The sequence below is a fragment of the Dermacentor silvarum genome, chromosome 9, assembly GCF_013339745.2.
Source record: "Dermacentor silvarum isolate Dsil-2018 chromosome 9, BIME_Dsil_1.4, whole genome shotgun sequence".
In the NCBI taxonomy this organism is placed as follows: domain Eukaryota; kingdom Metazoa; phylum Arthropoda; class Arachnida; order Ixodida; family Ixodidae; genus Dermacentor; species Dermacentor silvarum.
Genome location: NC_051162.1, coordinates 131774063 through 131791060, shown reverse-complemented (window position 1 = coordinate 131791060; position 16998 = coordinate 131774063). Strand labels below are relative to the sequence as shown.

The window sequence follows — 16998 nt, the reverse complement described above, 5'->3', positions numbered from 1 at the left end:
GAATTAGTCGGCGCTTGAAACAGTTAAGAGGGACACTGTAGTGGAGGACTCAGGATTAATTTTGACCACCACTGGTTCTCTAACGTGCACCCTAAGCACAGTGCACGTGCGCTTTTGCATTCCACTCCCATCATAAAGTGGCTACTACACCAGAAAACTGAACCCACGATTGAAAAATTGAGCCAGCAGACTGTCATAGCCACTGAGCCACCGTGGCCACCACGGGTGCCTTGTATTTTGACTCACCAGAGCTAGCATCTGCCAGACGTACTCCTCGATCACGCCCCAGTCCAAGGCACCGCCACTTGACTGCTCTTGGCTCGGCTCCGTCTTGGCTGGCACTGGTGATGTGGCCAGGCCATCTGCCGGCAGCAAGGAGGGAGACACCAGAGCCTCAGCTGTGGGTTCCGGAGGCATGCTCTCTGCTTCTGAAGACACAGTGGATCCCAGCTCCACCTCAACGGTAAGTTCTGATGGGGGCGAAGCTGAAGACATCAGGAAAGCCAGACTTTCTGCGGATGACTGCTCGGGCTCTGGAGTCAACGGAGTTGTCGTAAGAAGGTCTTCAGGGGTAGTCAGGTCAACACGATGCTGCTCCAGGGACGCTGTAGCCCGGATGGACTCCACAGGTTCAACAAATGAGCTCCCCTCTAAGCCTTCATTTGAAAGAGGCAATGCTGTTGTTCCAAAACTAATGTGTTCAGACGGTGGTGACAGTTGTGATAAAAAGGTCTCGGTCGATGAAGAATCCTGCATCTGCTGTTCCTGTGATGGCACGGGCAATTCTGATGGTGCAGGTTCAACAACAGAGCTTGAACTCAGACCAGTCTCTACAGATTGCGAAGCTGGAAATGCATAAATAGAGGTTTCTTTGGATTCGGAAGACAATACTGTTGAGGGATCGTTGCCAGAGGAAGTCTGCTCCGTCAGATGCAGTTCTCCCAATGGCACAGTTGCATCTGATGAACTAAGTTTTTGGGTAGAGCTTTGAACAGGCTCTGTCTCCTGAGGAGTGGATGATGCAGCAGTAAAGGGAGAAAACTGCTCTGACAGAAGTGATGAAGAGGTACCCACTTCTTCAGATGTAGCTGGTTTTGTGTGCAGCTGGTCCGATAGTGGAGTAATTGAGCTCGGAGTCACAGCAGGTTCTTCAACGGAACTCGTGCCAAGCCCCGTTTCCACATACAGTGAATTTGAAGCTGCCAACGAAGAAGGCTGCTCATGCAACTGTGATGAATAAACGTCCTGCGAAGTTGTCAGCAAGCTAGACTGTTGAGGATCATCTGAAGGCACATCCGAGCTGGCTACTACTGCAGATTCGTAAACTAAGCTTGCACTCAGGTCCGTTTCCGAAGGTAGTGAAGCTTCACTCGCTGGTGTGGACGACTGTTGAGGAAGAGCTGTTGAGGAGAGAAGTTGATCAGTGGTAGCAGAGTCAAGCTGCTGAACTGGCAGTGACGGTGTAGCCAGGTCAGACAACACAGCCGTATCTGAAAAACTTGCACTGAGGCCCATTTCAGAAGGTGATGGGGACGAAGCTGCTCTAATAGGTGCCGTGTCATTTTCTCCTGCGTGGTTCTCATCGGAAAGTGATTCATCTGCTTCCTCATCAACTTCACCAGGGATTGGCTTTTCTTCTGCACCATCTTGCTCATCTTCGCCTTCTTCCTCAACAGATACTTCATCAGGTTCATCTTTCACCGTCTCCAATGACATACTCAATGGCTGCTCACTAGAGGCTGCCTTTTCTTTTTCAGGATCTGCATCGTCAACTTGTGTGTTGTTCAAAACCGGTAGCTCTGCTAAACTGGCTGTCACAGGTTCTTCGGAAGCTTTATTACTGTCTGTTTCAAGTGACAAATCTAGCTTTACATCCGTCTTAAATGAGGATGACCAGCTGTCAAGTGAAGATGTTGCTACATTATCGACACTGCTCTCTAGCTGGGTCACGGGATCAATCTCGTCGATCACATCAGTGGCTTCCTCATCATCGCATATGGAACCACTCATAACAGTGCCGTGTATCTTGCACTTCCTCACAACTGCTGGGCTTGGGGTTGCTTCTGTGGGCACAGGCTCTGTGGGCAGTTCTGTGGCTGAAAGCAAAAGTATTCTCAGCAGCAGTGAACACCTGTCAGACAGGTTATAAAGCACTTAAAGGGGCCCTGCAACACCTCCTTTTCTTCAAACCAGAGAGAGCACTGGGGAGAGTGCAATACTTTGCAATATTCATTCAATTCCTGAAGACATTTTTGAGAAGAACCTAATAATGACATATATATATATATAGAGCACAACACTTACTTTCCCCACGCCCCTCAACACGTTTCCTATCAAGTGCCTACAGCAATCTGCAATGTCTACTCCTTCTTTCGGTAGTGCACTTTTGGTAACCCTCCAAGATCAATGCCTGACAAGGGTGCCCATAAGGGTTCATAGGACGGGCAAGATGTGTTAACAAACGCGGCTACCCCCTTTACTAGAAGATTAAAGGGGCGTGCACACATATGCAAGCTTCCTCAGGATAACTGCCCAATGGCTGGTGTCTATCGTCTGTCGTGCGGTCTACTACAGGTGTCACAAGGTGCAATTTAGATCGCGATTGAGCCCAATTGGGATCAAATTTCTCGATCATGATTGGCTCACTTGCACAAGCTGCGAAGGGAGGCAATCACTGTCGAGAAATTTGGTTTCGATTGGGCTTGAGTGATCACGATTTAAAGTGCCACGTGTGACTGAGGTATATGTCATAGACCATGACAATATATAGGGGCCCTTGACAGCTGCCGGAAAGACTGAGCAATGTTTTATGTGAGATTGTGGGCTGCTAGCTGCATGCCGCAGAAAAATATTTGGATTGCATGTTCAGGACTGCATTGTCTACAGATTTGCAGATGCTTTCTTATCACGTTCAAAATGTGTTTTAGTGCCCCTTTAAAGAAGCTAGGAGGCCCCACACACACAAAAGGTAAAAAACATGCCCATGCGTGCTTTTATTTGGAACATATTAAAAATTAAATGAGGGAAGGCACAACAAGGAAGTTTTTTTAATGGCATACATTAAGCCTTTTTTGTGAGTCCTATTGAGACAGATCTTATGTAAAACAGTTGCCTGCTTTGGTAAAAGAACATTGGGTAGTAAAAATGGCACCTGTATCAACGACACAAGCAATTAACATGATTTCCCCTTTCCTTCTACATCTAATACCAGTGTCACACAGAAACTTACAACTGTGATCAAGTCAAATCCAGGCCAAGTGCTGCTACATGGGTACTTTAGATCACAACTTTGCTTGATCTGAATCCTGTCAATTGTAATCTCTACATTGTGGTTGAAGCTCGATGGCAATTGTAAGTGGAAATCGGCACTACAATTTTTACGGCATACTAGGCGAATTTGCCAAGTGCTTTAAAGGGAACCACTTAGCAATACCTGGTGCACTAAAGCTCACCCAACTTGACCCAGATTTGGACCATGCAGCAGCAATCATTATCGATTGTAATAGAAAGCTCAATCCTGATAGGGCTGTATTGCAATAAAAAGTTCCCACGTAACACTGGTATAATACACGTTCATGATGCAATATGTGCCTGCTAGAGTTGGCTATGGAGAATTGACAATCAATATCAGAACAGTAGAGGTTACCTTGTGTTGCTTCCTCTGAAACTGCCTTGGAAGGCTGGATGGGCAGGACCTAAAATTCAAATGAAAGGCTCTTAATAAGAATCCATTTTTACTGTGCCATGCAGTGTGCTTACCTCAACTTCAACAAGTTTCTCTTTTGCAACAAACATCTTTTCAATCTTGATAACATTTTCTGGTGCATAGCCACGCTTGTTTCCAACCTATAAAAAATTGAACTACAGTGAGGAGCCGACACTAATATGTTGAAGTAGGCAAGAGAGAGAGAAAATTTTAATGATAAGAAAGGCACACAGGTTGGCTTTGCACTGGGTGAATAATGGTAATAAATGAGGAACAAGATAGCCAATGATGACGACTGAGGAATGAAGCAAAGTACATAATTGCCTAGAGTTAAGACACATTCTTTTTAAATAATCAAGAAGGATGGCCTGTATACTCTATATCGTCATGCCAAGGGCTCTGACAATGGTTGGCTGTCGGGATGATCGAAGAACATCAGCCAACCTCTTTTGATCTTGCATGCATGTATAGATGGCAATCATTCCACATGCTTTATATACAAGCACATTGCACAGCTCGCAATCTGGACGCTCAGTGCGTCCCATGAAGTGCACGTAAAGGAATGTAATTGCCACTCCATGTCCAAGCCTTTGCGGAAGACTGGCACTGATGCGCTGAATTTTTGGTGGTAGCTGGAGGCAAGAGCAGCAAGTACCTGAACATGCAGGACATCGCTTTTCTCTGTCCTACCGAAGACTGTGACCTTCTCATTCTTGCCGAAATTGATGAACTCTTCTACGATGGGCGCATAGGCCTGTAAAGTGACTCCTTCGCCTAGTTTTCCTGCAACAAGAAGCACATAATTGCTGGTATATCTAAAACTCGAGGCAAAGCTGCAATACGTTTCATTGTTTCGGCCACAACAAAACAAAGAACAGACATCATGTCCAAAAATGTATAAGAAGGCGTTTGCAAAGAGAAGTTCTTCGACACGCTGACAATTCAAAACTTGGCGCAAACGATAGGTTGACTAGTTAGGTCAGTTACCAAGCTTCGCAGCGCTTGCCGCGGGAAATCGGGTTTACCTAAAAAAATTACGCAATACACAGCGAGCGAGTTAAAAACGGTATGACACAAGCGACCTTATTTTAGCCCCATCACATCGAGCCAAAAATCAGCAGCCGGTGCAATTGTTCGGTGCGGAGCAACGAGAGAACATTCCCAGCGATATCAGTTAGGCGACTCAAATTATGTCACAAGTTTTCAAGATCGCCAGACCACAGAGGCCGTTTATTTCCTTCGGTTACCGGCTCGCTATTAGATAAACTGAACAGTCCGATACAGTGAATTGCACAACAGAAACAGCAATATGTTTTCGCGTGACAAACAGCAGTCAGCACTTCAGAAACCACGGCATAACGGAACCCGAGTTCACACAGCTGGCTGATATCTCACCTTGGCAGTCTTTGTCAACGCATAAGATGTGTGTCGGCGGACTTGGCGCTCCAACGAAGTTAATTTCACATAGAAAAGCTACGAAGAGCACGGCGCAAGGAAAACCGCTGGCGAGCGCCATGCTCCGAGTTGTAGTACACGTCAGGAGGAACGGAGGCTAGTAGAGGCAGCAGCGCCGTCAGAAGGAGCTGACGTTACGGTGCGCGGCCAAGCGAGATCGGCGCTTTCGAGTTGACGAGCTAGCCGAGCAATACGAACGCAACATAGGTTTTCGGTCAGGTCATCCGCCACATCAACACAATTCGTACGCGAAAAACGGGGCTCCGACTGGCTGCTGCCGCAGATTCGGCGGACCATGCCAACCGCGATAATACGGATAATACAGGGGGCGCTACAGTCAATGTGACCTCCATCATTTTCCTCACCAGCTAGGTCGGCCGGAGAGCCGAACCCTTATAAACATGCTTCGTGTACCGCTAAACCAGGGGCTCAGGGCCTCGTTCAGGCCCCTGGTGCAGACTGCGCTTCCCCTGCGCACTGCCGCATGCCTACAGCAACAGAAACAGCAGGCGAAGCCCGAAAAAATCGAGGTCTTCATTGACGACCGGCCCGTGCTCGTCGATCCCGGTACCACGGTGCTCCAAGCTGCCGCGATGGTGGGGGTCGAGATCCCGCGTTTCTGCTACCACGAGCGGCTGTCCGTAGCGGGCAACTGCCGCATGTGCCTCGTGGAAGTGGAGAAGTCCCCTAAGCCGGTGGCCGCGTGCGCCATGCCCGTGATGAAGGGCTGGCGAGTGCGCACCGACTCGCCCATGACACGCAAGGCCCGCGAGGGGGTCATGGAGTTCTTGTTGATGAACCACCCGCTGGACTGCCCCATCTGCGACCAGGGCGGCGAGTGCGACCTGCAGGACCAGTCCATGGCCTTCGGCAGTGACCGGAGCCGCTTTACCGACGTGCAATATTCGGGCAAGCGCGCCGTCGAGGACAAGGACGTCGGACCGCTGGTCAAGACCATCATGACCCGCTGCATCCAGTGCACGCGCTGCATACGCTTCGCCAGCGAGGTGGCCGGCGTCGACGATCTCGGCACCACGGGCCGTGGAAACGACATGCAGGTGCTTTCCATTCCCTTCCATCTTCAGTGTCATCTGCGGCTGCTATCTTCGAGAGACGTGCAACAAGCGTTTGTTTCGTTTTTCAAGCGCCCATCTCTGCCGGAAAAGGCAACGCAGCCTTCAATACATGTTTCATTTCTTTGTACCTCAAACGCAACTTGGAAAGGTGGTGCATTTACTTTCTCTATCGTTTGAATTGATAAAGATGTATAGTGCCTCTGCAAGGTGTTAACGTTTTGACAAATACAAATGGGGGCTTATGGAAACATTTACAAACACATGTCTGCTTGCAATATCACTGATGAAGACAGCTGTTGTCGAGACTTGTGTAATGTGGCTAACACAGTGATGTTCTCTGCCCTAAGTCATGTCACTTGCCCATGGCTGAAGGTGTTCTCTTACCCAGGTTGGCACCTATGTGGAGAAGATGTTCATGTCAGAGCTGTCGGGCAATGTGATTGACCTGTGTCCCGTGGGAGCCCTGACATCAAAGCCGTACTCTTTTGTGGCCCGGCCATGGGAGACGCGCAAGGTAGAGAGCATCGACATATTGGACGGCTTGGGCAGCAACATCGTGCTCAGCACACGGACGGGTGACTTGCTTCGGGTGCTTCCACGGGGTAATGATGACATCAACGAGGAGTGGATCTCGGATAAGACTCGTTTCGCCTGCGATGGCCTTCGCCGCCAGCGCCTCACAACACCAATGCTGCGAGACCAGCAGGTAGGGCACCTTGTGTGTATGGCTTGTTCATTGTGTGTATGGTGTAGTTCATTGCATTACAGGCCCAATTTGCATACGGCCACTGTTTTGCGGTAGCTAAATGAGCAACTTGTGTTTATTTCCATGAACAGTTTATATGTGCCATCCACGGGCAACATGAATGCCATGATGAGCGCTAAGTAAACCAAGAACACAGTGCTCAGATTGCCTTTTTTTTTTTTTTCTTTTTTAAATCTGTGTTTCGTCTGTAGGAAAAAAAAGAATTCTGGCAAGAAACATGACTGTCAAAGTCAGATATAGCTTTCTGATTGTTCTGAAGCATTTCTGGCGTGGAGGACAGGGCCTTGCACACCCTTTCGTCACCTCTCTACTACACCTATGTGCCTAACGTTATCGCCTGCGCCAACAAGTCACGCACCTCTCCTCCTCCTCTGCATGTGTATTTCCCTTTCTCTCCTTTTCTCTTCGCTCTTGTTGTCATTAACTGTGTTTTTTAAAACGCCAATCACAAAAGCCCGAGGAAATAGCTAAAGAAAGCTTTCACTTTAAAATCAGCTATGGGATTACCAGCATGCTCACATTGACATCTTAACCGACAGTGTCAAACACATGGTGCAGGGAGTGCTGCAGCCATGCACCTGGCCAGAGGCGCTGTCAGCAGTGGGCAGCCGCCTTTCGTCTGCGGCTGCTGCTGCATCTCCAGACGGCACAGGAGGCATCGTGGCCGTGGCGGGTGCCCTGGCAGATGCTGAAGCCCTGTTAGCGCTCAAGGACCTGCTGAACACATTGGGCGCAGAAATACTATGCACAGAGGAGCGGTTCCCGGGACCAGCAGACATTCGTGCAGACTACCTGTTCGGTGCGGGCCTAGCCGCTGTTGACGAAGCGGACCTGGTGCTGCTGCTGGGCGCCAACCCACGCTGGGAAGCTACAACGCTCAACGCACGCATCCGCAAGAATTGGCTGCACAACGAGCTTCAGGTGGCCGCTGTTGGCCCACCCATTGACTTCACCTATGATTATGAGCAGCTGGGTGACAGCCCTGCCACGTTGCAGGCCTTAGCATCAGGATCGCATCCCTTCTGCAAGGTAAGTACTGCTGGGGCTCTGCTCTGCTCTGCTCAGAAGGCCCACGAGAATGCTGCAGCTTGCCTGCATTGTATACGTGGGAGTATATCATCTGACTATGAACAGTTAAAGCTACCATTAACACTGGATATTGGGAAACTGTCTCTGATTTCATTAGAGGAACAAAGATATGAACCTGTATTAATAAATTACACATCTGCAGTTGCAACCCAGAACAGTCTGTCCAACTGTAATGGACCTTTTCCACATCCCTGTTAGGTGGCTGCTCTGCACAGCTTCAAAGACCCCCAGGAACTCTCAGCCACAGGCCCACTTTGTGCATTTATAGCCAAAGCAAAAAGTGAATGCTGTCTTGCCTTGGCTGCTTTGACTGTCAACCATCGCTGGCTGCCTTGCCCACCGTTTGTGGTGCGGCTCCTTGAAAAGAAACAGTACCTGCAACCTTGTCCCAGAGAACTGGTGCCTTCGTGTGTCAGACATGACCAAGCGCAGACGGACCAAATTTTTCTTGATAGCCCAGCAGATTATACCCTGTGGGCTCTGCGTTTCAAACAGGAATGGAGTATGTGGACGATAATTTCTGGTAGTCACTGCAGCTTTGCAGGGCAGCCAGCTTACAGAGGTGTGGAAATGGTCCATTGGGCAAACTAATCTTTCACAGCCAAATATCCTAACAGTAGTTTAAGTTTGTCCATCCTCACAGTAGGTAGCAATTGGGCACAAAATAGGGACAGATGGATAAACTACGGCGACCCATTGCAAAGAGCAAAGCCACCACCACCAAGAGTTGGCATTGACAGCCAAAGTAATTCATTCAGGGAGATTTAATAGGAAGTAAGAAACAAGGTTAGGCTACCTTCTTTAAGCATAGCCTCTTCCTTTTTTTTTTTTTCAATGTTGCTGATCATGGGATCATGGTGACCATGAATTCCTACACTCCAGGTCACAACCATGCTCTTATTGTGACACTTGGAATGCAGAAGCACACGTGCTTAGAACTTGTGTGCACATTAAAGAACCCTGCGGCTTTGAAGCTTATTCAGAACCTACGGCTGCATGTTCGATCACAGCATAGATCATATGCAAAAACCAACGAGGTAAAGAAAAATAAGTTGAGCTGTATCGGTAAATTAAGCTTCTACATTACTAAAAGGGCCAATCTTGTGAAAAGTGGCTTGGTAAGGCAAAAAAAAATTACACCATCTTCCCGTAGGGGGAACCGTGAGTAGTATGTGAAGCAGCCACGGGGTCGACTCAAGGTAGTTTTATCAGCTGTGTAAACTTGGACATGCAGCAGCACCAGAAACGCGCAGAACTGTTGTCGACGCCGTCGGCATTCTGCCCGCGTTCGAACGCGCGCGGCGTTGGTGACCGTCGCGCCTCTAACCTAAGCTGCTTCGCATTATCGCGCGCGGAGCCGCAGGTGTTGCCATTCGTTGCGCAATCCGGAGAGGAGAGGAGGAATGCCGGTGAGGAGAGGAGATGAGACAAGGAGAGGAGGGGGAGGAGGATGCGCATGCGCAGTGCGGGTGTGGACGCCGCACGGCGGATTCAGGGAGGGACATAGCCCCGAGAATAAGATGCTTCGCATCTAAAAAAAAAAGGCGCAAGAACAAAAGACTGTGTGGTAAAGGTCCCACTCCAGGACACCATGAGTCATGGATTTTGACGACAGCTGCTCGGACCCGCTTAAATGTTTATTGATGAAGTTAAACTAGCATTGTATTTTAAAGGAGCCAAAGACTAAGCTTAGCAAGCGTCTAGATTTTTTACTGCACCACAACAACCCAAGCTTTGAAATCCATGATGCCATGTACCGGCAAGGGGGGATTCAGCACAAGATTACAAAAATAACAGAAGTGTGGCCTTCATTTTCTCTTCACGTAATTCAAACTCCTGCGTCAGAATTAACGAAAATAGAGTTTTGAAAGAATGCCTCATTATTCTACACTGATTTAGTGTTTCTGGTTAGTGTCCCTTTAATCTAACGAATGCATGTTGATACAGGCATGCAGTCTCAGAACGCTATCAAGAAAATGTTCCATCTGGTTCGGGGTAACCTGTATCTAGCAAAGGTTTCGAAGTGTGAAACAGCGGCACTGAATGTGTACAAGAACAATACAGATATGTCGGTTTCTATATGGAAGGCTTGTGCTCTGCAGAGAGAGAAGAAGCAAGTGGCAAATTAACCATGCATAAATAGATGCGACAGACAACGTGGGTACTGGTGTAGGAAGGAATATTTCCACTCTGCCAGTTGTGCGCAGACACAGTTGTTTGGAGTAGCAATTAATTGCGGTGAAAACGTGAGGTGAGGTTTTCTTTTGCAGCTACCATCTGGCCATTTCTCCGAGCGTTTGCGGTCTTCCACACTCGCTGCTACGCTTCCAGAGTTGAGAGATTAGCCTTTGTTCATTGTGCAGCAGTAGAGATTGTGTCACAGTCCGTGCTGCTGTGGCTTGCACGAGTCAAAGATCTGGAGAGAGGAGGAAAAGGTTATTCAAGGGGCTTGTGTGCAGATCACTTAATGCGCCATCTTGTATAAAAGTGCTACACAGGGCCTTTTTGTTGTGTTTATTTTGGCTTTTCAATGCAGTTATAATAGGTAATGAACCCATGTTGTTGCAGAATGTTTGTTTACTGCGCTAAGGCTTTGTTCAGTTTAGTGGTACGTTGAACACACTGCTGTGATACACAGTAAAAAATATTTACAATGCTTTGGGGCATATCTTGTCCCCAAACAGTAATAGTAATCTGTCTCGCTCGCGTTTCCTTTCTTTAAAACTCTGCGCTCACTACTTTCCTGTCAGGAATGCTATGTCACGCTGATAAATGCGCGTGCCGTTCGTGACCTGGAAGTACTGGGCTTCCAGTGCGGGGTAGTTGACTAGCTTACCCCCCTTGGCAAGACGCATACAGACACGGTCAGGTAAGCCTAGGTCAGCTCAACTTCTGACTCAACTTGCTCACTTGTTCATGTAAACAAAACTGCTGCCATTGTGGTGCCAGCAAACCCATCGCACATCTGCTCTGAATGTGGTGATATTGGTTTATTAGCATGGATGAATGGATGGTGTTGCTGCTATCTTGCCTATCTAAAACAACACGAGGACAAACCCTAGTGATCACATTTATTACTCGTAAAGCAATACTAATAGCGAAGAATAGTTGCTTTTAATCTATTATTGCCAATTATTATTGATGAAAGCTTTCATTAAACATAACAAATTAATTTTGTTGAAATTTGGCTTTACCTATACACAACTGCACACACATTCACAAGGCATTTCATAAAAATAGACATAAGAAAATTTGTATACTGAATTTTATATCAAAGTTGGCTGGCCGATTACAAAATTGTTTACAAGTGGAAGCTTTGTGAATTCAGCCCCATGGCTCTAATAACTTTTAGATGTCTGTGATGGCTTGCGATGTTCAGTTTCAGTGGTTCTGTTTATTAGCTGTCTGCTTGCAGTTGGCACTGGGCCGTACACACAATACGGTGGAACACCATTGATATGCTCCTCGCTATTGCATTTTCCCAGCTGCTATGTCACGTTAGTCACGTTTTCATGGTCCTAACCTAAAGCTCATTGACTTCTATGTAGTATTACATGTTCCCATTTGATATGTCGCCATTCTGTAATGTTCATGAATGTTGCGTTGTAATAGACCGATCCCACCGGCCAGTTTCACAACGCCACCGCTGTTGCGGTGCATGCTGGTACTTATAGTCATCTGGCCACTCCAGCTGCCTGGAGTGCCTGTGTGTTCTGTTTCCGAACGATTTTTGGCAATTTTTATGGTTCGTGTGGAGCCATCGTGCGATGGGAGGATTCACCTGCTGCGTTCCTGGGTGCTACAACTGCACAAGGACAAAGGCTTCAGATTCTATGTGTTTCCTAATGAGTGAAAGCTTCGAGAGGCGTGGATCCAACGGATTAATAGGTGGTACTAGTAATACACAGTGCGAGAAGAAACGCGGAGACCAATAGCGGCCTCATTTCGATGAGGGCGAAATGCGAAAACACCCGTGTACTTAGATTTAGGTACATGTTAAAGAACCCCGGGTGGTCCAAATTATTCCGCGTGCCTCGTAATCAGATCGTGGTTTTGGCACGTAAAATTTCATAACTTAATTTTAATCTAACCTTCTTTTTTTTATTTGTGAGCCTCTTTTATATTTGGAATAATATGTACACTTACTGCTGTTTGTGTTCAAATTGTAATCAAAACCAAATCCCCTCTGTAATTCCCTGGGGCCCTGACTATATTGTAAATAAATAAATAAGTAGAGTGTTATAAGACTGAAATACATAGCTTTCTTTTTTATTTTCACGTGCCAGCCTGACATTCCTGGGAGCTCAACTGTGCCACCCGAACATGAGCAAGAGGTCTCTGCCATCGCTAGCAGCGACAGCGATGATACTGTCTTAAACCGCTTAATCGACCAGTACGAATCACTGATGAAAGTATATCGCGGCTGCTCATAATGGAAAGCGGTGCGTATTCACGTGCGCAAAAGATGGGACGCTCACCTCACGCCACGCAGTCGGAGTTTTCGAAGCAGCAAGCGTACCATTCGCCTGAATGCAAATAAAAAAATTTGCGTAGCTTTAACTGGAGGCGCAATGCTAAAGAGACAGTGGAGCTGATGGGCCCCTAGCTAGTCCTTGCTTTTGGGCTAGGCTAAGCACTACCAAGTCATCCTCAGAATTTTCCAGAATTTATTGATTATTGATCGCTTATCGATTAGCTATTGATTGGCTATCGCAATCTATTGGTCACATATTTGGGCTAGGCTAAGCATTACCAAGTCATCTCCAGCATCTTCCGGTATTTGTCGAATAAGCTTGTCACACCGTGATTGTAGATTTTGCTGGCTCCTTAAAGTGATTTTATGTGGTGAAGCATATTAAGAGTGGAAAGGGGCCACTGTTACAGAACACAGTATTTGTCCCTTAATTATACACACATGCAAAGCCGTTTCTGATGTTGCTGTGCTGTGATGTTGCCTTCCCCACTGTTACATTTTTCCTGATAAGCTTTTTTTTTTTCCGTGGTCCCTCGAAAAATATATCAACAGGGTTCTACTGTATCTGTGTAAAGCCGCTGCAAAAGTTTTTTTTTTTTTCCTTGCGAGATCAAGTTAAGCAGTCCCTATTAAGCCCTTCTTTAAAAAATATCAAATCATGCCGCCAAATCTGCTAATCAACCACAAAACAGCAGTGATGGAGTACAACTGTATAATTAATCATTATCCACTTCACTATTCAGGTTTCAGGTCTTCCCAGTTTAGAACATAAGACTACGAAGCTGGTAACCTGGTGCAGCCACTAGATAAAAAATTTATATGCGAAAAGATGGCTATTCACATAGCCTTGCATCCATAAGTTGTAGTTGTAATATATATGAAGTACAGTTATGTTGCCCTTTGTGGAGCAGTCTCCCTGTTCAGGTAGAACAAAACAAAACCTTTCTTGTTACGCTGAAACATTTTTTTCCAAAAAAGTGTAATTAAAATTCTTAAAACTAGTATATGTTTATGCTGAAATTTAATATAAAGCACAAGGTGTCTCCTACCTACATTGCCTGCCTTGTCTTATATATAGTGCCTGTTAGAGTTGTGGAGGTATGGATCCAATTTATCATGATGCTGCGGATGCTCCTCATGCATATTTCTTCTATTTAGCTTACCTCGGCTGGTAACCTTCAATTTAACCCTCACAGTCTTTTTTTTTTCTTGCCACAGACTCTGTCACAGGCCCAGCGCCCCCTGGTGTTGGTCGGCAGCATGCCGCTGCAGCGCTCCGACGGAGCGGCCGTGCTGTCACTGGCACGTCAGGTGGCTCGGCAGGCTAAGAGCGCCGAGCCTGGCTGGCGGGTGCTCAACGTGCTACAGCGGACAGCCAGCCAGGGAGCGGCCTTGGACCTGGGGTACCGGCCGGGTCCCGACAGCGCCCGCCAGGCCAAGCCATCCCTGCTGTACCTGCTTGGTGCCGACGAGGGCGCCGTGACACGGCAAGACCTGCCTGCCAACTGCTTCATTGTCTACCAGGCAAGCTTGTCTCCTTGTCCACATAGCGCTTGCTCTAAAGACCAACTGCACCAAACTATCACTTTGCTTATTTCAAGCTGACGCTGTAAGCAAAAGCAACAGTGATAACTTGTTTCTAACCATCTATTTTGAGAGTTTTTAACAAATTGAGCCATCTCTGAGAACATTCATGAAAGCACAAAATAACATGCGCACTCTAATTTGGTCATGCTGGTTGCTTGAATTGAGTTCATAGATGAAATAAATGTTCTGCTTTTAGCAAGCTATGTCACCTACTTGGTTGTGTGAGTTATCGAGTTGTCGACCTGAATTCGTTTGGTTCCTCTGGTCTAGGGTCATCACGGTGACCGAGGAGCTGAGTTGGCAGATGCAGTGCTACCCGGTGCAGCCTACACAGAAAAGCAGGCCACTTATGTGAACACGGAAGGGCGTGCTCAGCAAACACTGCCTGCTGTCACCCCTCCCGGCTTGGCTCGTGAGGATTGGAAGGTGAGATTCCTATACTCCGTTACTAAGGCAACACTACTAAGGATACATAGACTTCTCTCACTGCTTGCATTAGCAAGCAAAAGATATTGGGTCACACATGAAAGAAAGATATACGTATGTGCCATGTAATTCAATGCAATATGAAGTCCCATGCCTTTATGTCGCAAAATATAACACGATTATTACGTGGAAGACGTCACGGATCTGAGAACTTGTTTACGACTGAACAACTGGAATGAGACATTTTTGTGACCAGCGGCCACAGCTGGCACTCACGACTAAAGCATAGTAAGTAGCGCACTGGAAGCACTAAGGTGCATTACTTCTATGTTATTTCACATAGCCTTGCATCCACAAGTTGTAGTTGTAATATATATGGAGTACAGTTATGTCACAAAATGTGTTGGAGATCAAAAGCAACTGCAGTGCGAAATGCACTGAGTGAGACTTCTATGACTGCACTATTTGCATAGCTTCTGTAGCATTACCTGCCAAGTATGAAACGGAGTGTAGCCATGGTGACAGTGTTATCGAACAGCCTTCATTGGACAAATGAAACTGCCAAAGCCAAATCCCTGCACTGTTAGCACTTCGAAGCTTGATCTCTATGGTGCTTTTAGTCCTTCATTTGCCATTTATTTTATATTTTCCTTGTTTTATTATTTTGATCCATTACTTGTTATGTGACCCGCCACGGTGGCTCACTTAGCTAAGGCGTTCCGCTGCTGAGCACGAGGTAGAGAGATCAAATCCCGACCGCATTTCGATGGGGGCGAATTGCAAAAACGCCCGTGTGCTTGCGTTGTAGTGCACGTTAAAAGAACCCCAGGTGGTCAGAATTAATCCGGGGCCCTCCACTGCAGTGTGCCTCATAATCAGAAATGCTTTTGGCACGTAAAACCCCAGAAAGAAGTACTTGTGATGTGTGCATTGAAATGAAACGACCCTGTGTCTGTAAAGAAAACACTAGTCGTGCATCTTTACTGCTGAATACTATATGTGTTAAAAGTTTAGTATTTATTACACCGTTAAACTAAGTTCTGTATGTGGCAGCATTGTTATGTCACCTTGTTTTGCTCATTCCACCCATGCAATTGTGTGTTTGTTTTAATAACATTGCACATAAACACATTGTCTCATTAGGCAGACACTTATGTCTAGGTGGCAGACAAGCCTTTCGGCTAGGCTGATCCCGACACGACTGCATTAGTCTTGTTGGCTTGTCATGACGTGAAGTCAGCTCTAGGAGACAGGGCTGTCAGATGGAGGTAATACAACACAGCACTGTAACTGACTGAATCTTTCTGATACGCATCTGAATAAGTGTTGATAATGGTATCGGAACGAAGTGGAAAAGGATGAAAACCAAAATCGGACAAAACAGCACATGCCATATCTGTATTATCCTGTACTTTCTGATTTTAGGTTTCATCCTTTTCCGCTTTGCCTCTATACCATTGTCAGTATTTATTCAGACGTGCATCAGAATAAACGTTCAGCTAGTTAAGGACTGTGCTGCATGCTTTTGTTTTGTGTCCCTGTTCCCTAATGCTGGTTTAGTTGTTAAAGCAAGAAAGTGTGGGTTGAATTGCAGCAAGTGATACAATGGGAGGGTGATTGGCTGCTGCAGGTTGTCCGTGCTCTGTCGGAAGTGGTAGGAGTGCCCCTGCCCTATGACAGCCTGAGCGAGGTGCGAGGTCGCATGAACGAGGTCGCACCACACCTGACACGTTACGGGGAGCGCCAGGAGCTGCTCGTTCCCGAGGACGATGGCAGTGCTAAGGCTGGCAAAACGGAACTGTCTCTACAGGAACCCCTAAGGCCACAGCTGCTGGCACTGCGCGACTTCTACATGACGGACGTCATCAGCAGGGCGTCGCCCACCATGGCACAGTGTGTGCAAGCCGTCGACCAGCAGGCCACCAGGCCCTACTGAGCCACTAGTGTGTGTTTGTACATAGGAATAAACGCTTGAATAAATGCCTTCTGTTGAATTGCTTGCCTCCTTGCATTAATAACACAGTCATTCATCACACTGAACGTAGACCTGGGCACCCCATCTGCCAGGTCTGTGGGCAGCCTCCTAATGTGGTACACACGTACTGGGAATGTCCCCGTGCCCTTTCCTCACGCAACATTACCACATGCTTTAACATCCCCTCGTACATGCCTTACACCTGGTTGAGCTGGGCTGCATCATAGTCTTCTATATAGAAAGTATATAGCATTTACCGAAGACCTGTGCCAGACTCTGTGGCTGCTCCTGGTACGCCATGTCTGCAACATCCAGGGGGCGATGGCACCCGTCAACAATTTACCACTGCTGAGTGCCACCTCCACAGGCGGGGATGATTTGGACTAGAGTTGTCGTACAACAAAGTTTCTTTGGAAAAACCCTTGCACTACCATCCCCAAGATG

At 47.0% G+C, this 16998-nt stretch overlaps 2 protein-coding genes across 2 annotated transcripts in view; one reads left to right on the top strand and one right to left on the bottom strand.

Moving 5' to 3' along the window:
• LOC119464345 (transport and Golgi organization protein 1-like) overlaps window positions 1-5293 on the bottom strand; it is a 34193-nt gene extending 28900 nt beyond the window's left edge. The window contains exons 1-5 of the mRNA XM_037725267.2: window positions 5102-5293; window positions 4362-4489; window positions 3760-3846; window positions 3647-3695; window positions 247-2096 (exon numbers count right to left, since the gene is read on the bottom strand). Coding sequence (XP_037581195.1) covers window positions 247-2096; window positions 3647-3695; window positions 3760-3846; window positions 4362-4489; window positions 5102-5222 — 2235 coding nt within the window. The 5' untranslated portion in view covers window positions 5223-5293. The remainder of the gene's footprint in view (window positions 1-246; window positions 2097-3646; window positions 3696-3759; window positions 3847-4361; window positions 4490-5101) is intronic.
• A 269-nt stretch (window positions 5294-5562) lies between these two features.
• Window positions 5563-16573, top strand: LOC119464346 (NADH-ubiquinone oxidoreductase 75 kDa subunit, mitochondrial). Its single transcript, XM_037725268.2, has 6 exons — window positions 5563-6219; window positions 6626-6943; window positions 7562-8032; window positions 13785-14090; window positions 14424-14579; window positions 16210-16573. Exons 1-6 carry the CDS (start codon window positions 5563-5565, stop codon window positions 16513-16515), a joined length of 2214 nt encoding a protein of 737 aa, XP_037581196.1. The 3' UTR covers window positions 16516-16573.
• The last annotated feature ends 425 nt before the right edge of the window (window positions 16574-16998 follow it).